At 45.0% G+C, this 20,965-nt stretch overlaps 1 protein-coding gene across 1 annotated transcript in view; it reads right to left on the minus strand.

Annotated features, from left to right (window-relative positions):
• CLASP1 (cytoplasmic linker associated protein 1) overlaps positions 1-20,965 on the minus strand; it is a 269,026-nt gene that overhangs the window by 155,331 nt on the left and 92,730 nt on the right. Inside the window, exon 8 of the mRNA XM_060153037.1 lies at positions 15,283-15,380. Within this exon, the coding sequence (XP_060009020.1) occupies positions 15,283-15,380 (98 nt within the window). The remainder of the gene's footprint in view (positions 1-15,282; positions 15,381-20,965) is intronic.

Here is a 20,965-nt window from a genome sequence, read left to right on the forward strand (position 1 = left end):
GTCTCACTCATTGATAACAGACCCATCTAACAACAACAGTAGCTATGCTAACAGCATTATCAATAGCCAACAATGAGTGAGCACCTGCTTATTACAAGCCAAGCACCGACCTAAGCTCTACCTGAAAAATCTCCTTTGATTCTTGTAACAGCTGTATAAGGGGTTATCAGTATCCCCATATTACAGACAAGAAAATCAAAACCCCCTTACTTAAGGTAACACACTTGGTCAGGGTAGAGATGCCAGCCCTGAGAGTAAGAACCCAGAGTCCAGGCTCTCAGACATTATACTAAACTGACTGACTTCTCTACACAAAATGTATGCATCATGAAAACTGTTTATATCTCCTATTTCTGTCTAAGCACAGACTGCTGATTACTCAGGACAAAGATTTTCAAAATGCATTGATATTACAGTACAAAGGTTTTTCTGTGACTTTTGCTTATTTTAAAACTGCTGTAAATAATTTCTCTAGAAGCAAATGTTGTGACTGGATAATCCTCAGCTTAAAAATCTGCATGACATGTATTTTCTATTAGTGGATCATTTTCACCATGACATTTTAAAAGAAGCAAAACTCCTTAACCACGAAATATTCCATCCTAGTGACACCGAAAATGAGAGGAAAACTGGGGGTGGGGGTGGGGTTTACCTTGTAGGAAAGCTCAAGAAAAAAGAGGCTTTCCGAACGAAACACAGATATATTGGAATAAGCCTAAAGGTTGAGATTCCAAAGTCACGCACTTTTGCATTGAAACCTACGCCACCCACTTCCAGGACTAGACTAGAAACGTTAGCACTTTCCGACAAACCAGCCTGTCATACAAGCTCTAATCATTTCAAACATGTTTGATTTCCTTTCCAACCAGGATGGAGGCCCCTTGGGTATAGGAATGGGACCTATATTATCTTTGGTATTCTGTGTACACCACACATCACATCATGCAGGAGGGTGACATCACCGAATGAGAAGGCTGGTGCCTGGTCCCGCCCCCGCGCACACGGTGGAAAACTAGGTAGTTCACACACTCCGGTCTCAGCTCATGCACTCGTTCATTGGCTGAGCCAGCACTGAGCTAGCTAGATGCTGAGTGTGGGAAGGTCCCACCCTCTAGAGCTCCTACTTACCTCTACTTCATTCTATTCTACTTAGACTGTGACATTCTAGGAAACAAGGGAGCCAAAAATACTCATAAGCAAACACGAGGTAAGTGAAGGGGATGAACCAGCCTGATAACACGGCCCCTCCCGCTTCCCGTCGTCCTATGGCGGATATTGATCTTTTCAACCCATCTTTCCATCTAAGTCCAGATGTAGCCTCAGAATCCTTCCCAAAACTGCTCCAGGCAGCTACGACCAATGAATCAAAGTCGGCACTGAGTTAAAGTTCTATTTGTCATCCCAGGACCAGATGAGTAAAACTACTGCTCACTTGCAACTCCCGTGGTTACTAACAATCTGGAAAGATGCCTTAGAATCAAGTTCTTATGATGTTTCCATCACCTGCCCTTTGATAAGTAACAAAGATCCCCACTGGCTTAACAAGCCCATAAATAATATCCCTACGCAGGTTGCCGGGGCCTGCCCTGACCAAGTTACCACTTTATTGCATCATAGGCACACCCTCTGACATGAGCATGTCTGCAAGGCTGCACATCGGGGACAAAGGGCACCTCCAGCTGGCTGTCCCTGAAATCACTGGGAGGGGCGAGTATTTCCTCCGTTCCTGGGAGAGCGTTCACCATTATCGATGGCAACTGTGGAAGCACCTGTAGATTCTCTGTAGCTCGCAGGTAGGGTCTCCTCACAGTGGCCACGGGACCCACAACCAGTAGGCCCAGACGACTAGGTATGGGAAGGCTAAGATGATTACCGTTGTTGGCACCTGCACCATAATTCAGAATTACTTCAGGCAGCCGTGCCTTCCAGCTCCTGCCTCAACAGCTGCCTAGACAATGGCTCCTGTCCAGGTGACCACCCCCGGATCGCAGGAGCCTGGCTTTATGACAGTCCAAGAGCAACAGAACCTCCCCGGGAATGCCTTCTGTCTCCTAGCCCTGAGCACAGCAATACAAAATGCCTCTCCCAGGACCTACCAACTTGCACAAGTCGGAAAGGGTGAGTTTTACAGGTTCAAAGACGTTGAATACATAACTAATGATTACCCTCTGAAGCCACCAATTTTTTTTGCACTTTCTAAATTTTAAATCTTTGGATCTCAAATATAAAATAAATTTCTTCACTAGTTTGACAAATAACCCAATACCATTTTCCTCTGATTTTTCTGAATTTAAATTTTATTTTCAACTCTTCAATGCAACTGGTGTTTATTTTACTGTAAGATTTAGATCTAATTACGCCTTCCTAGAATATTTTATAAGTTTAAAATAATCTCCTAAAAGCAAATACTAGTAATCTCATGGTAAACAAGCTCCAGTTCTACACTCAGAGTTTATAATTGGCTTTTCAGTCCACTACTCTTAAATATGAGTACGTATCAAGGATTATAAACTATATGAGCAAAGCTTGTAATATGAAAAAGAGAGACCAAAAGGAACACACACATACCCCACTCCCAAATCCCAATTTAGAGAAAAGACTACGAACAGATTGTTTTTTTTTTTGCAGTACGTGGGCCTCTCACTGTTGTGGCCTCTCCCATTGTGGAGCACAGGCTCCGGATGCGCAGGCTCAGCAGCCATGGCTCACGGGCCTAGCCGCTCTGCGGCATGTGGGATCTTCCCGGACCCGGGCACGAACCCGTGTCCCCTGCATCAGCAGGCAGACTCTCAACCACTGCGCCACCAGGGAAGCTCCAAACAGTTTTTAATATATTATTTATATTTCCAAAGAGATGAGAAAATATTTTAATTATAAAAGCACACAGGGGGCTTCCCTGGTGGCACAGTGGTTGAGAGTCTGCCTGCCAGTGCGGGGGACACGGGTTCGAGCCCTGGTCTGGGAGGATACCACATGCTGCAGAGCGGCTGGGCCCGTGAGCCACAACTGCTGAGCCTGCGCGTCTGGAGCCTGTGCTCCGCAACAAGAGAAGCAGCGATAGTGAGAGGCCCGCGCACCGCGATGAAGAGTGGCCCCCGCTTGCCCCAGCTGGAGAAGGCCCTCACACAGAAACGAAAACCCAACACAACCATAAATAAATAAATAAATTAGAAAATTTTTTTTTAAAAAAAGAATGCAACACAATTCTTTAAAAAAGAAAAAAAAAAAAAGCACACGGGGAGGAGCCCTTCAAAATGGCACCATAAGGACCTCTGAAAATTTGCTCCTCCAAAGAAGCAAAGAAAACATCAGCAAAATCAAGTTTTCCAAAACTGGAAATTAAACAAAGGCTTGCAACAATCCGAGCATTCTTCAAGCAAAAAGGCTGAATCTTGGTAAGAACAGTAAGTTTTCCATTGCTTTGCAAGTGCCCTATTTCCATCTCAACTCAGGCTGAAAACCAACAGCCTCACAACCACTAGAAAAAGTTGAACAAGTCTGGAGCCCCTAAGAATCCGCATTCCCAGAGAACTGTCATTATCTGACCTGCCTGGCATATCCCTGAACCCCCATTCACAGGGCTTGTCTTTATCGCACCTCACTCAGAGCATGCTCAGTGTGAGACCCTTTTCCCTGAGGCCACAATCAAAAAGAATCCACAATGACTATTTAACACGGCAATAACCGCTGGGGCAAAGAAACTGACCAAAAAACTTATAAGGAAAAACTGGAGGATGAGATGTTCTCAGGAAACTTTGAAAAGCTCTGACACACTCCTGGGAATCTAGAAGATCACATATATGGACAAGGCTGTGTGCATGCCTGAGAATGACCCAAGGCACTAACGTCTCACCTCTGGCTGACCGTGAGATTCTGCACAAGCAGGCAGTAAAGAGACATAAAGGCAGTAACTTATAAACTGCCTGCCAGAACACTGAAAGCACGTCCCAACATACAGAGCCTTCAGCAAAGGGACTGAAGGAAACCCCTGTCCAATCATCAGCTGAACGCTAACCTAACCAAGGACAGATGACTATAGTAAACACACACAACCAAAAAATACAGACTTTACAGCATTAGTTCAGATAAGTCACTAAACAAGCAATGAGCAATGAAAACAACACCAACAACAGCAAGCCTGGGGAAAATATAAGAACCAAGGTCTCACCAAATACAGAATATCAATGAAGAGATGGAAAACATAAGAATCATACAGAAATTCTCGAAATGAAATTAAACATTTATAAACAACTAAAATTAAAAATTCAGGGCTTCCCTGGTGGCGCAGTGGTTAAGAATCCGCCTGCCAATGCAGGGGACACGGGTTCGAGCGCTGGTCCGGGAAGATCCCACATACTACGGAGCAACTAAGCCCATGCGCCACAACTACTGAGGCTGTGCTCTACAGCCCACGAGCCACAACTACTGAAGCCCGTGTGCCACAACTACTGAAGCCTGTGCGCCTAGAGCCCATGCTCTGCAACAAGAGAACCCACCGCAATGAGAAGCCTGCACACCGCAACAAAGAGTAGTCCCTGCTCGTTGCAACTAGAGAAAGCCCGCACACAGCAACGAAGATCCAACGCAGCCAAAAAATAAATAAATAAATGAAATAATTTTTTAAAAAAAATAAAAATAAAAATTCACTAGAGAGGCTCAACAGTGATTTGGGAGAAAAAGCAGCAGCAAACTTGCAGATGAGTCAATTGACACTATCATGTCTGAGAAACAGAAGAAAAATGAACAGGAAAAATAAATAAATAAATAAACAGAGCCTCAGAGATTATCTTCTTACTATACCAACATACACTTATTGGAATCCCAGAAGCAGAGGGGAAAGGAAAAAGGACAGAAAGAGTATGTGAAGAAATAATGACCGAAAACGTTCTAAATTCATGAAGCTCAACAAACTCCCAATGGGATAAACTTAAAGAGATCCTAACCTAGACACATAATAAGCAAAGGATTAAAAGAAAAGACAAAGAAAACACCTTGAAAACAACAATAGAGAAGCCATTCATCACGTACAAGGGCTCCCCAATAAGATTAGTAACTGATTTTTCATTAAAAACAATGGAGGCAAATGTAAAATAGACAGCTAGTGGGAAGCAGCCGCATAGCACAGGGAGATCAGCTTGGTGCTTTGTGACCACCTAGAGGGGTGGGATAAGGAGGGTGGGAGGGAGATGCAAGAGGGAGGAGATATGGGGATATATGTATATGCATAGCTGATTCACTTTGTTATAAAGCAGAAACTAACGCACCACTGTAAAGCAATTATACTCCAATAAAGATGTTTAAAAAAAAAACAAAAAACAATGGAGGCCAGGCAGCTGTGGGATAATATATTCAAAGTCCTGAAACTAAAAATCTCAACCAAGAATTCTATATCCAACAAAATCAACCTTCAAAAATGAAGCGGAGAATCCTCTCTGGACCAAAGACACTTCAGTCTTTACATGAAGCCATACTACCAATATAATAAAGTGCAGACTTTATTATATTGCATGGTGGCGGGGGCCGGGGGGATGAAGGAGAATTTAGGACATTTCTTGATAAGCAAAAAATAAAATAAGACTCCAAATTGAAATGAAAGAACACAGTACAAGAGCCCAAATCCACATGGAGACATAAAGAACACCAGTAAAAGTTCAGTCAGCCTTCCATATTCATGGGTTCCACATCTGGGGATTCAACCAACCGTGGACCAAAAAGATTTTTTTTTAATTTTAGAAAGTTCCAAAAAAGAAAACTTGAATTTGTCACATGCCAGCAACTATTTACATAGGATTTACATTGTGTTTAGGTATTTTAAGTAACCTAGAGATGGTTTAAAGCATACAAGAGGATAAGTTATATGCAAATACTACACCATTTTATATAAGAGACTCGAGCACCCATGGATTTTTGGCATCCACAGGGGGTCCTGGAACCAATCCCCCACACATCACAAGAGGTGATGAAAAACTACAAAGGTAAATATAAAACACAGGTAAACATAAAAGACAGTACAAATGTTATTTTTTTGTTGTTAACTCTTTGCTGGTCCTACATGACTTAAAAGGACACTGAATAAAGCAATAATTATAAAACTGTATGTTGGCTAGCTTATAATGTACAAAGGTGTAATCTGTATAACAAGAATAGCAACAGAGAGGTGGGGAGAAAATAGGGCTATGTAGGAGTAAAGTTTTTAATACTAAAATTAAGAATAATAATTCAAACTAGACTGCTATAATTTAAGATGTTAATTGAAATCCCCAAAACAAACACACTAATAATTCCATAAAACAAACAGCAAGAAAATTAAACTGGCATACTAGAAAATATCTATTTATTACAAAATAAGGCAGTAATGAAAGGATAGAGGAACAAGAAAGTCATGACATACAGAACACAAAGAGCAAAATAAAATAGCAGTAATAGTGTACCTTATCAGTACTACATTAAATATAAATGGATTAAACACTTCAATTAAATGGCAAAGATTTTCAAGTTGAATAAACAAACAAGACCCAACTACATGCTATCTGTGAGAGATTCATTTTAGACACAAAGGTTGAAAGTAAAAGGATGTAAAAAGATAATCCATGCAAACAGTGTTCAAAACAGACCTAGGGTGTCTATAGTAATATCAGACAGTATAGACTTCAAGACAAAAATTGCTACCACGGACAAAGAAGGACATTTTTACAGTGATAAAAGGATCAGTGTATCAGAAAGACACAATTATAAGCACCTAAGAACAGAGCCCCAAAATATATGAAACAAAAAGTGACAGAACTGAAGAGAGAACTAGGTAATTCATCAGTATTAACAGAAGACTTCAATACTGCACATTTCAAATACAGATTCTTCTCAAGTGCACATGGAACATTCTCCAGGACAGACCGCATGTTGGGCCATAAAACAAGCCGCAATAAACTTGAAAGAACCGAAACCACAGAACACAGAAATTATGATCTCTGACCACAATAGGAAAAAATTAGAAATGAATAACAAATAGAAATGGGAAAGTTACAAATAATGTAGGAATTTAACAAAACAGCCCTAATAACAAACAGGTCAAAGATGAAAATAAAAGGGAAATTAAATACTACTTTGAGATGAATGAAAATGAAAGTACAACATACCGAGTGAAATAAGTCAGACAGAGAAAGACAAATGCTGTATGATATTACTTATATGTGGAATCTAAAAAAAAAACAAAAAACTAGTGAATATAACAAACAAACAGACTCACAGATATAGAGAACAAACTAGTGGTTACCAGTGGGAAGAGGAAAGGGAGAGGGGCAAAATAGGGGCATTAAGAGGTACAAACTATTAGGTATAAAATAAGCTATAAAGATATATTGTACAACAAAGGAAATATAGCCAGTATTTTATAATAACTATAAATGGAGTATAACCTTTAAAAATTGTGAATCACTGTTTTGTACACCTGTAACTTATGTAACATTGTACAACAACTATACTTCAAAAAAAAAGCACAACGTACCAAAACTTATGAAATGCAGCCAAACAAATGCCTATAGGAAAACAAAGACCCCAAATCAATAACTTAACCTTCACCTTAAAAAACTGAGAGAAAAAAAAAAAAGCAAACCAAATCAAGCAAAAGGAAGGAAATAACAAAGATTAGAGTAGAAATATATGAAACAGGGAAGAGAGAAACAATAGAGAAAAATCAACAAACCAAGTCAGTTCTTTGATCAACAAATTTGAGAAAATTTTAGCTAGATAGATCAGAAGAAAGAAGACTCAAATTACTGAAATAAAAATATGAAAGAATGCACATTACTACTGTCCTTACAAAAATAAAAAGGATCACAGGAGAACACTATGAACAACAGTATGTGAAAAATTAGTTAACTTAGATAAAATGGACAAATTCCTGGACAGACACAAACTACCAAAACTGACACAAGAAGAAACAAAATCTGAATAGACCTATAACAAGTAAAGAAATTGAATTCAGGAATCAAAACTGCATCCCTAAAGCAAAGCCCAGGCCCAAATGGCTTCACCTGTGGTGAATTCTAACAAATGTTTAAAAAAGAATTAGCACCAATCCTTCACAAACTCTTTCAAAATAGAGACCAGAATGGGAGAAACTGTGAGCAAGGGAGGACAGAATAAGGGAACTCTCTTGTCCTTTCCAGTCAGTTTTTCTATAAAACGAAAACTGCTCTAAAAAATAAGTCTACTTGGGCTTCCCTGGTGGCGCAGTGGTTGAGAATCTGCCTGCCGATGCAGGGGACACGGGTTCGTTCCCCGGTCTGGGAAGATCCCACATGCCGCGGAGCGGCTGGGTCCGTGAGCCATGGCTGCTGAGCCTGCGCGTCCGGAGCCTGTGCTCCACAACGGGAGAGGCCACAACAGTGAGAGGCCCGCGTAACACACAAAAAAATAAAAATAAAAATAAGTCTACTAATTAAACAAATATATATATATCCCTAAAAAACAGAAGAGGAGGGAATGCTTTCTATGAGGCTAATATTACAGTAACAACAAAACCAGAAAAGGCATCACAGTAAAAGTACAGACCAATACTCCTTGTGAATCCAGCAGAAGTAAAAAGAGTTGTACACCATAACCAAGTGATATTTGTCCTAGGAATGCAGAGTTGGTTTAATATCTGAAAATCAATTAATATAATACAACATATCAAGAGAATAAAAAACAAAGTTACATAATCCTCTCAGTAGATGTGGAAAAAGTATTTGAAAAAATCCAACATCCTTTCATGATAAAAACACTCAAGAAACTAGGAATAAAACTTTATCAACCTCATAAAGTCATACAGAAAAAAACCCAAAGCGAACATTATAAAATATGGTGTGAGACTGAAAGCTTTTCTTCTAAGATCAGGACAGGACAATGCTGTCCCCTCTCAGCACTTCTATTCAACATCTTACTGGAAGTTCCAGCCAGGGCTTTTAGGCAAAAAAAGAGGAAATAAAAGGCATCTAGATTGGAAAGGAAGAAATAAACTCTCTCTACTGGCAGACGACATATCTTGTATTTAAAAATCCCAAGAAGTGCACGGCAAAACCTTTAGAACCAGGGAGTTCAGCAAGGTTGCAGGTTCAAGATCAATACAAAAAAATCAATTGTATTTCCCTACGTTAACAATGAACCATCTGAAATTGAAATTTAAAAATTCTACTTACAATAGCACCAAAAGAAAATACATAGGAGTTAATTTAACAAAGGAAGTGTAAGACTTGTCCACTGGACACGACTAAGCAATTGCTGAAAGTAATTAAAGACTTTTAAAAATGGAAAAGACATTCCACGTTCATGGACTGGAAGGCAATGTTGTTAAGATGGCACTATTCCCCAAACTCATTACAGATTCAGTTCCTACCAAAATCCCAGCTGTCCTTTTCTGCAGAAATTGACAAACATATCATAAAATTCACATGGACACAAAAGGCACCCAGAACAGCCAAGACAATCTTTAAAAGAACAAACGTGGATTTCGAAATTTACTACAAAGTTAAATTAATCAAGACAGTGTGCTACCAGTAGAAGGACAGGCATACAGATCAACGGAATAGAACTGAGATTACAGAAAGAAATTTTTTTTTTGGCCACCCCGCGTGGCTTATGGGATTTTGTTCCCTGAGCAGGTATTGAACCCGGGCTCTCTTAACCACTGGACCGCCAGGGAATTCCCAAGAAACCTTTATATTAGTGGTCAGCTGATTTTCAACAAAGGTCCCACAAAGATTCCATGAGGATCAAAAGCACAAAGAGAAACTCATTAGGATGGCTATTTAGCAAAACAAAACAAAACAAAACAGGAGATAACAATTGTTGGCAGGATGTGTACTGCAGACAGGAATGCAGAATGGTGCAGCAGCTGCAGGACAGAATGGTGGTTCCTCAAAAAGCTTATACCCAGGGGCTTCCCTGGTGGCGCAGTGGTTGACAGTCCGCCTGCCGATGCAGGGGACACGGGTTCATGCCCCGGTCCGGGAGGATCCCACATGCCGCGGAGCGGCTGGGCCCGTGAGCCATGGCCGCTGAGCCTGCGCGTCCGGAGCCTGTGCCCCGCAACGGGAGAGGCCACAACAGTGAGAGGCCCGCGTACTAGAGGAAAAAAAAAAAAAGCTTACACCCAAAAGAACTGAAAGCAGGGTATGGGACAGATATTTGTACACCCATTTTCACAGGAGCATTACTCACAGGGCAAAACTGTGAAGCTATAAATGGGAGAGAAAAATAAGAGAATTAGAAGACCAACTAGTCCAAGCGGTCATTATATTTTTAAAGAAACTTGCCCAGATCTAGACAGCATGAGGTTCCAGCCTGAAAGGCCCTCCAAGTGCACAACAAGACATGAAAAGAGTCTCATATAAGACCCATCATCATAAAGCTTCAGACAAACGGTGAGGACAAAGAGAACCGAAGTTATTGACATACAATAAAGAATCAGAATGACTTTGGGTTCTCACTAGAAACACTGAAAGCTGGGACACAAGCAGGGGAGCGGGGACATGAACTTCAACATTCTGGAGAAAAAAAGGACTTCCAACCTAGATCTCTAAACCCTGACAAACTATCAATACCGAGATAGAATAAAAATATTCTCAGACTCAAAAAACTTTCCTTCTCCACATCTTTTCTCAGAAAGCTACTGGAAGATACTCACCATTATGATGAGGGACAAAACCAAGAAGGACGTCGTCTCCAAGAAACAGCAGGTGCACCTGCAGAGAAAGGTGCAGTGCAGTCCCCAGAGGATGATAAGGTAAGTGAGAGGCAGTGGAGGCGGCTGCTGTGGACTGCAAGGGCAGGCTCAAGGAGACGTACCTGACTCGTACGTCAGTGGGTAGACAGCGCTGCTGCAAGAGGAGCATGCAGACAACTACACAGATGAAGGCAAGACACTGACCCAGGGAAACAGGGTGCATGGGGGGTGGGGAGAGACGGTAGAGTCATCAAAGTTCACCAAACGTAAATAGGGAGCTGTGAACAGCCTACACAGCCAGAGAATAAACTAAATGTCGTCCTCATCAAAAGGAAAACGTGACTACGTTTGGTGGACGAGGAGACGGTAAGTGCCCCTGAGGGAGGGTAGGAGGAAAGAGAGCTGAAATTCACCCTCTGTAATGTGAAGTAAAATTCTTAGATTGACACAAAACTAAGAAACAGCAGTGCATGCACAGTATTTAGAGGCAGAGCAACAGATACAACATAGTCAGTAAAAACTGTTGACAGTGTTTGCCTCTAAGGAAAAATGGCAGGAGAGATAAGGAATTGCCTTTTTTCAATGTATCTTGTAAACCTAGTCAACTCTCTCTGTATGAATGACAGAAAATAAAATTTAAAAATGAGAGGGGGTATTACAGAGCACCTTTCTCATCTGCTTTTGCCCTGGGCCCTCCCTATAACACCAAAGCTTTAGCAAGCAAATTAAAATTAAAAATAAGAAAGCCTCAATTCTCCCCTTAACAATACAATCATGAGATAATAATGGCTAGTGAATGTTTATACAATTTTTATGAACAAATATTATGAGAGCTATTCAAAACTGTAGGTTCACAGGAAGGAAAAGTTTAACAAATAGTTACAATGCATCCGCTGACACGCTTCAGTTCTATCTTCGGTTCTATCTTAAACTATCATCAGATTTCAAGCTGCTGCTGTTTCAGGAGCTTGGTTCCCAGGTGATGGTTCCAGAAGAAAGTTAACACCAGTGATCTTTTTACCAAAGCTTCGCAAACTAAAATACACCATATGGAATGGAAATATATTCTGCCACATACAGTGGGGTGACCGTGAGTGTGCACACAGGCTGACAGCACCTGTCTGTGAAGGGAAGCCTTGGGTAGGGAGTGACAGGGCACCTACCGACGTTTTCCTTAGTTCCAAGCACACCTCACAAATATCCTACGGCGTATGGCCTCGTATAACAGACAGCTAGAAGTGAATCCTGTAGTACTTGTTTTCAGAACACATCACGTGTGTGAACTGTGAAAACAATACGTGTAAAACAATGGAAAATGGCCAAATACTATGCTGATGAAGTTCGCAGCTCAGCTGTGCTGACACCCCACGGAGGGGAGACACCTCCTAAAATGAAGACTGGGCCAAACATCTCCACTCCCTTCTCGGGAGGAACATGACTTTAGCCAGCAGATGAAATACTCCAACAACTACTGAACACATGGCCCCAAAGCATGATTCCAGCTCCTCCAAAGTGAAACTGAGAGCGTACGAGTCTCTCTTCCCAACTGTGAAATGGGCAAAGAAAACTACTGCCAAAATCAGATCATTACTCTTATTCCCTAAGTCAGGTAGCTGACATTAGGAAGGCATTCTTTTTCATCACGTATTTCCTAGAGATTCAATTAATCTTCTCAAATACAGCACTCGCTCAATGAACAAACTCGGAAGACGATAACGTTTTTATTCCAGGACTAAGCGCAAGTTTTAGAAAACATCAAGCAAATTCCACAATGTTTTGTTAGTGCTATGGAATCTTGCCAAGCTGAAGACTCCCCTATGCTCTCACACAGTTAACAAAAAAACCCTGTAATGACGTAAAAGAAGCCTAGAATATTCAAGTATTCCAGTCAGCCACTTGGAGCCACACATAGCAGATACTGAATTTCCCAAACAGTATCCCAAACAGTAGGAGATTCTTTCCATGTGTTGTTTCACTTGGACACGGTCCCCAACAAAACTAAGGTGGCGGCCGGAGCCTCTGGCCCTCACAGTGTGAGATCCCACGTAACTGTCTTGTCATAAATACAAAGAAACATGAAGTTTCCGATCCTTTCACTACAGTTTTTAAAGAACTAACAGCCTAGTTCTCCAAGCACTGTGTGTCTGCCAGAGTTTTACAATAATGGCTGTAAAAGATGTGGGTCCATTTCCCTAAGCTCACCCTCTCCTTTCGGTCCAGAATTTTTAGGAAGGATTTTAGCTAACATGAGATAATGGAAACTCTCATTCCTGTTCACAGAGGCTCTAACTCTTCTGTAGCTTCTTTTTAATATTTATTTAATATTTCCTTTTTAAAAGGGGGTGAGGGGTGATGGGGGGAAAGAAACCACATGACTGGGAATCTGGAAGAGAAGGTTCTAACCCCAGCTCCAGGAGGGACCTTACCCGAACCCATCTCCGTGGAGGGGTCCCCAAGACCACCCCAGGTTTCATGATTCACTAGGAGGACTCACAGGCCTCAGCACAGAGTCGCACTCCCAGCTGTGATCATTACGGTAAAAGCGCACAAGGAAAATCAGCAAAGAGAAAGGGCGTGTGGGGTGAAGTCCACGGAAAGCCCAGCAAGCTTCCCACTAGAGTCACAGGCTGAATTCCCCAGCCACAAGCTGTGACGCCGCGGGTGGAACGCCGGCCACTGGGAGAGCTCGCTGAGTCTGAGGGCAGGGCTTACGGGCGCTGGTCACCAGGCACCCCCTGCCTAAGGCTCCGCAATCGCCAGACCCCCGCAGGAGAGCAGGAGGGCAGCCACGCCCCGGCCGGGCTGCAGCAAGAGACCCCCCCACCCCCGGCCCACTCTGTGGAAATGGTGGAAGCCCCCCACATCCAAGCTCCCAGGCCGCAGCCCGGGCCACCCCTGCAAGCAGGCCTGCAGAGTGAGCCGCCTCCTGTGCTCATCTCTCTAGATCTCAGTTTCACCATGTCACCTCCCCGTCGTCGGCTGCTACAGCAACCATCGGACACGACCCCCAAATCCCACGGGGAAGACGGGGCGGGTCATGGCCTAGGCTCACCGTGAGCTACTCAGCACGGTGATGCCGTGTGGAAGCAGGAGAGGGTTTCGCTGCCCAAGGCCTGCTTCCCCGACAATGCTGGTGACGTCATCACTCAATAGCCACCCCTACAGCCACCGCTGCTCTCCTGCTCATCTGCACCCTCCAGTTTTCCCTAACAGCCTGGTCAGTACTTTCTAATGCAGCTCCCTCCTAAGCGTTCTCACCATCTATTCAAAGACCAGAAGGTCGAGGTTCATGAAACACAGGAATTAAAAACCCCCGTTCTCACAGATTGCCTCTTGTAAAAAACACGAAAAGTCGTTGTATTCTCATCTGCTGCCTCTGTCCCACTGAAAGGCTCTCGGTATAAACAGGCGGTCTCTGCCACACTCCCTGCCAACCCCTCCCCCAGGGCTCATGGATCACACTGTCTGCTAGCATGGACTATTTCCAGCACCACTATAAAGTCTTGTAGTGCTTAAAAAAGAAAAATTACAGGGGCCATGGTGAGAGCAGCACTGGGGTCAGATGTGACTCTCAACAAAGAAAGATGCTCCCCCCGCAGGAGCTCCAGGCACTCCGACTGCAGGGTAAGTCAGGTGGCCCACTTCCGTCACACCTGGCTAAGGGGCATCACGGCAGACGGCTCCTGTATATTTCAACATTCCATCCCACATCGAGATGCCCAAGAGTCTGTAAGCTCTTCTGTGGAACGGGGTGGAGAAAATGAAGAACAGGACTTCAGTCTGAGCCCTGACTTGCTAGCTGGGTGATCTCTCCAGCCACTTCCTGCCGCCGGGCCTCTGCTGTCCCCGTGGACACAGTGACAGGCCAGACAAGCCACTCTGTGAGTCCCATCCAGGCCTAACTTCCCAGGATTTTCATATCACTTTCTCCCACGATGGAATTGACGGGCAAAAGGCTTAGAATTCATTTGGTGTAAGGTTTCCCCGTCGTAGGTAAAATCATAGGTGAGTGATTTTTCATTACTTTTAAAATTCTGACTACGACAGAAACATCTGTGGACTCAAGTTGTCCTGGATGTGATAAGACACTGATCTCCTTGCACTGGAGACTTGGACATTGAGACTGGCATTCCTGACCAGAAAGCTATCATTTCAAAGATGTTTTCCAGAATTATTACTTATATGTTTCTATCCAGACTCATCCTGGAAAGGCTTCATTCAAACAAATATTCTCCAAGCCCCTACTATACTAGGTGTCGTGCGTATACAAAATGTAGAACCGTATGAACCGAGAGAATGCTGAATCTTCCAACACCAAACACTTTTAAATATGCTTCTAAAATCGGTATGTGGCAGGGGACCTGGCTAGACGTCTGAGTGAGAAAGTCTTACTTTTGAGCAAGTGGAATGAAAGGGGGCCCCTGACACGTGATCTGGGTGCGATCTCCATCCACCGATCCTCTCACAGTATATTCTTTCAGTAAAATTACCACAACAAAATAAGCAGTGCAAACCAAGATGTTAACTGAGAAAGAGTACAGGGGGAAAGAGCAGAAGAAAGGAAAAAAGTCTGAACTCACCGGGACTGTGGCAATCCTTTCTTACTGAGATCTGCCCTCACACGTTCTCCTACATGTCTGTAAATTTCCACTAAGCTGTTTATTGCTGCATCTCGAACCTAGATGTAAAAGAAGAGATCTTACAGCTGCTCTGTGTCATTCCCCAGCACGTCCTGCTGCGGACACAACAGGCTATACAACACCCCAAGTTTATCACCCACTCACCAGCGCGATTCTAAACACAACCCTTAAGGGGCATGGGACTAGACACAGCTGTGTTTGACAGCTTTGACTCTGTGGGCACAGTTCCAAAGAGGAGGAAAAATTCAGATCCCGTCCCTATGTACCTGCTAAAGTCCACACCCCCTAGTTCTTGCCATCCTTTAAGATGATGTCTGGAAACCAGACCGCCTTTCCGAAATAGAAAACACTACAAACAAATGAATTATTCTAAAAATAAAACACGATGTAAAACATTCTGGATGTAGGTCAAATAAATACTTAGGGAGCAACAAAAAAGGATGGTAGAGGCTACACGGAGACTGCGTTCAAGAAGCTCATAGTTCTAAAAGGGAGATGGGGAAAAAAGTCCATAAATTCTACATTTAACACAGGGCAGGATGTAATAAATGTTATACAAAAGAATACAAAGAGCTCACATAGTTTAGGGAAGGGAGACAGCACACCAGAGGATACCAAGAAACAGTTTATGGAAGAGGAAGGAACCACTTAAAATGTATTTAGAAACACAGCATTTTACCAGGGAAAGATGGAATGAGACAGGCTCCAAACAAGGTACGCAGCCTGCGCAGAGGCATGAAAGCAGAGAAGCAAGGCATACACTTCAGGAAGAGCAAGGCAGCGGTCTGGCCAAACACAGATAGGAAAAGAAAGGTCGCGATATGTAAGGCTCGAGAGACAGAATGGACTTAAAAAAAACACACACACAGGGCTTCCCTGGTGGCGCTAGGGCTCCCCTGGTGGCGCAGTGGTTGAGAGTCCACCTGCCGATGCAGGGGACACGGGTTCGTGCCCTGGTCCGGGAAGATCCCACATGCCGCGGAGCGGCTGGGCCCGTGAGCCATGGCCGCTGGGCCTGCGCGTCCGGAGCCTGTGCTCCGCAACGCGAGAGGCCACAACAGTGAGAGGCCCGCATACCGCAAAAAACAAAAACAAAAAACACACACACACAAACAAAACAGAACAGGGAACTTTGAATATGGGCTGTGTGTATACCAAACATTATAGTTGTATCAATGTTAAATTTCTTGGATGTGAAAACATGTGATTACACAAAAATATCCCTGTTGTTAGCAGACACACACTGAAGTACCTAGGAGTAAAAAGATCATGTGCTAGATACTTCCGAATGGTTCAAGAAAAAAGGTCTATTTCTGTGTGTGTGTGTGTGTGTGTGTGTATACACATGTGTGTATACACGAGATATAAGACAAATGTGACAAAAGTTAAATGGTAAATATGGGTGTTCACTATACTACCCTTTCCATTTTTCTATAGGTCTAAAATTTTGCCAATAGAAAGGTGGAAAGAAAAAAAGTTTATAAATCCAAATGGACTCAAGGCCAGACTGTGGGGTGCCCAGGGGTGCCCAGGGGTGCCGAGGGGAGGAGAGCCAGCAACGACAAGAGAGCAACCACGATTGCAGATTTGGTCTCAAGCAATGAAATCAAAGAAACAGAGAGGAAAGAAGCAGGGGTACAAACAGTTTACAGCTCTGAACACTGCCAAGTTACCCTTTGATTTAACAGCGGTATACGATAGGTAATTTTGTTTACAATTTTCCCCCTTGTGATAGAAAAAGGCAAATTCTAAGTTCTTATTACTTCTCACCCAAAACCTGATGCTATGCACCAAACTGTGTGTGTGACCCACCAGCCCCCGAAACAATTCATATGTTGATGATGGCAGTTAGAGACAGGCCCATAAAGAAGGTAGTTAAGGTTAAATGAGGTCGTAAGAGTGGGTCCTGATAATAATAGGAGGGGCGTCTTTATAAGAGAGACACCAGACAGCTCCATGTGTCTGCTAGCCAGGAAGAGAACCCTCAGTAGAGTGCGGCCACACCGACACCCTGTTCCGGGACTGCCGGCCTCTAGAACTGTAAGAGACAAACTTCCATGGTTTAAGCCTCCCAGTCTACGGTATTTTGTAATGGCAGCCTGAGCTGACTAACGGAGATTACCAGTTTATTTTGGAAAGGAAATAATTTCCAATGTTAGGGAACATTTCCCTATTGAAACATGCACATCTCACAAAAGCAGTCAATGCCCTGTCTTGAGAATCAGTGACAAGTGCATCGCCGTGGCTTACTTTCTAGTGATGACGTCTGCTCAGAGCCAGAGCAGATCACACCAGGGACCCCCTTTAAAGAGCAATCGATACCCTGTCTGCTACTTACAAAGTCTGGGCTATGAAGAGTTTAAGGGATTTAGTGGAGAAATGACTAGCCTTCTAAGTGAAATAAGTCAGACAGAGAAAGACAAATACTGTAACATATTGCTTATATGTGGAATCTAAACAACACAACAAACTAGTGAATAAAACAAAAAAGAGCGAGACTCCCATATATAGAGAACAAAGTAGTGGTTGCCAGTGGGGAGAGGGAAGGGGGGAGGGGCAATATTGGGGTAGGAGAAATGGGGTTATTATGAGATTATATGAAATCATGTGTGAAACTTTTGAAATTGTAAAGGGCTATAGAATTTAAAGAATCTTTCATTCATTCATCCAATCAATTAATAAAATTACTAGCCTTAGAGTCAAAGTAGGCCTGAGGACTTACTTGGCCATTTAGAGGCTGCCATAGCTTTGGACAAAGCATTTAAACTTTCATTCATTCATTCATTTATACATCCTTATTGGAGTACAACTGCTTTACAATGCTGTGTTTTAAACTCTTTTAGTCTCCATTTTCTCCTTCGTAAGTGGAAGGCTGCTTTGAGATTAAAAAAAATAATGGAAAGAGGGCTTTCCTGGTGGCGCAGTGGTTGACAGTTGCCTGCCAATGCAGGGGACACCGGTTTGTGCCCCGGTCCGGGAAGATCCCACATGCCGCAGAGCGGCTGGGCCCGTGAGCCATGGCCGCTGAGCCTGTGCGTCCGGAGCCTGTGCTCCACAACAGGAGAGGCCACGGCACTGAGAGGCCCGCGTACCACAAAAAAATAAGAAGAAGAAGAATAGAAAGAAAAAAAATGGATTCAATTCAACAAATATTTGACTGCCTATTACATGCCAAACTGGGGGCGCTACACGGCCCAGGCAGGTAACATGATGCGTGGAGCAAGGTGGGTGCACGATGACCAATGGCCCCGGCCCAGGACCCGCTGGCGGGGGAAGGGGGATGCCCAGCCTCGGGCAGGCGGCCGCCAACATGTAGCCGTGGGGCACAGGTACAGCTCTGCCCCACCTTCACTCTTCTGCGGAAGCTCAGAAACGCTCCTCCCAAATGTCAACTTGCAAACCCAAACTCCACATGTGAAGTGAAGTCATCCTGCAGACACGTGTATGTGCACAGACACAGGCCAGCGGTTTGTGCCCCGTGTTTATATGCATAAAGCACTCAGCACAGTGGCCGGTGGGACTGGTATCACCTACATCTCTCAGACCAGCAACCTTAGCCTTTAAATAGCTATTCCTCAGGCTTAGAAAGCTCCAGGGCCAGGGAGCATCTGAGGATCTAAACGACCCAAGAATCACACAAGAACAGATTGTCTGTGGCACTACAAAGTATCATAGCCCAACTGAGGAGGGGCGTCCCCTCAAAGCAAGTCGGTTCGGGCTGAAGGGACCATGCAGTGCTCCCTCCACATGCCGCCACGGGGGCCCCACGCGCTTCTGCCCACCCGCAGGCTCGCCACGCAAATGACCCCAAGAGCTCAGGCCACCAGGACAGCAAAAGACCAGGGCCCCGTACGTTAAGCTCCACCTGCCGGGCCCTGGCCGAAGGCTTTAGAGAGCCTGAGGCCTTCAACTCTACGACCTCGCTCACCGGGCCACTGCTGACTGTGACACAGAGGAGGGCGGAGCCTGGCGGGCTAGCCACCTGCCGGGGCCCACGGTCACCTCACTGCGCCACGCTGCACCCCAAGGTGGGCACCAGGAACGGGCTCCCTACACAGCGGAAACTCCAGGGGGAACTTCACCCTCAGGGACAGGGAGGGCACCCGGAAACCCACTCGAGGCCAAAGCCACCCTGTCCCCGCAGCCACCCGCCCACAGAGAGGATGTCTCAGACCCGCCCACTCCTCAGGTACCAGTCAAACCCTCTGCGGGGGCTTCCTTCCCCTCCCCCTCCCCCCTAAGCCCAGCCAGCCAGCCAGCCAGCCCAGGGCCAGCTGCAGAGAGCTCTGAGATCAGTGCCGGCCCCTCAGCCACCCCAAGATGCTTCTAGACTCTGAAGAGGCGGATCAAACTCCTCAGCAAAACAGATGGCAGGCAGCGGGGCGAGGCCCTGCGGAGGCGACCGCTGCCTGCCCTAGGCCAGCTGAGCAGCTCTGAAGTCAGAGGTCTGCAGGCAGAACTGGAGTTCTCCTTATCTGACAAAGGGGCTCCCCATCGAGCAGGTGTCTCGGATGCCCCGGCCCCGTCCTCCCTGGCCCTGTTCTCGGCTCGGGAGATCAAGTCTCCCGAGTGTAAAGCCACCCCATAACCCTGGTCCCTTCCCTGACAGCGGGCTGACACCGCGGCACAGGATGCGGCTCTCGCGAGACACGACAGGGAACCTGAGCAAAGCTTCCGGAAGACGCCCGTCCACTCTGCGAAAGCGGGTAAACGCAGGGACACTCAGGGAAACGTGCACGTGGACTGGGCACTTAATGACATGAGAGAATCAGGCATTCTTGAGGGACAGGAGGTGATAATGCTGTTAAGGTTACGTGGGGGGCTTGCGGAGGTGGAGAGGCCTTACCCTTTAGAGTATTTAAGAATTAAATGAACCAATGTCTAAGATTTCCTTCAAAATAATCTACATTTTGCTTCCAAACAATGGGGTGGGGGAGGCAAAAAGATGAAAGTAAACTGGCCTCGTCTGGTCAGCTGCTAAGGCCGGAGGGCGGGCCCGAGGGGATGCTGTACGTCATTCTCTCCACTTCTACCTCCGTTTGAAACTTTCAATCTAGAAAAGCTGAAAACAGGAGAGGCACATAGGAGCACCGGGCTTTCATCTGCCAGGCACGCGGGACACGCGTGCAGGTGGGCTGTACCACGCAGGGCCCGTGAGCAGAGCTGCAGAGGACAAAGCCCAGGGGGTGGGCAGCCCAGCAGAAGTGGAGCGGGACGCGCAGTCCTGGGGACATCACTGAGCCGATAACAGGCCCTGCGGCCTCCCTACCTCGGGCCCCCCCTATACACGGGATGATGCATTTTCCCCACTGCTCTGGTGATTCTGAGTTGGATTCTGAGTTACTTTCAGCAGCCAAAAGCATCCTGAGCCACGCAAAGCCTGCGCATGGGCGCCCGCTCTGGGAAGCTGAGTCGCTCTGCACTCAGACCAGTACCAAAGGACTCACAGCCGCTGGGGCAGGAGTGTTTGCAGGGCTCAACACACACGCACGCACGCACGCACACACACACTCACCCCCGCAGAGGACTGAGAGCTGGATGCAAGCCGACCACAAGGTCAGGGGCCCAGTGCAGTGACAGCACCAGCAAAACACACGACTGTCCTCTCCGGCCTGAGGCATCC

The sequence above is a fragment of the Lagenorhynchus albirostris genome, chromosome 6, assembly GCF_949774975.1.
Source record: "Lagenorhynchus albirostris chromosome 6, mLagAlb1.1, whole genome shotgun sequence".
Lineage (NCBI taxonomy): Eukaryota > Metazoa > Chordata > Mammalia > Artiodactyla > Delphinidae > Lagenorhynchus > Lagenorhynchus albirostris.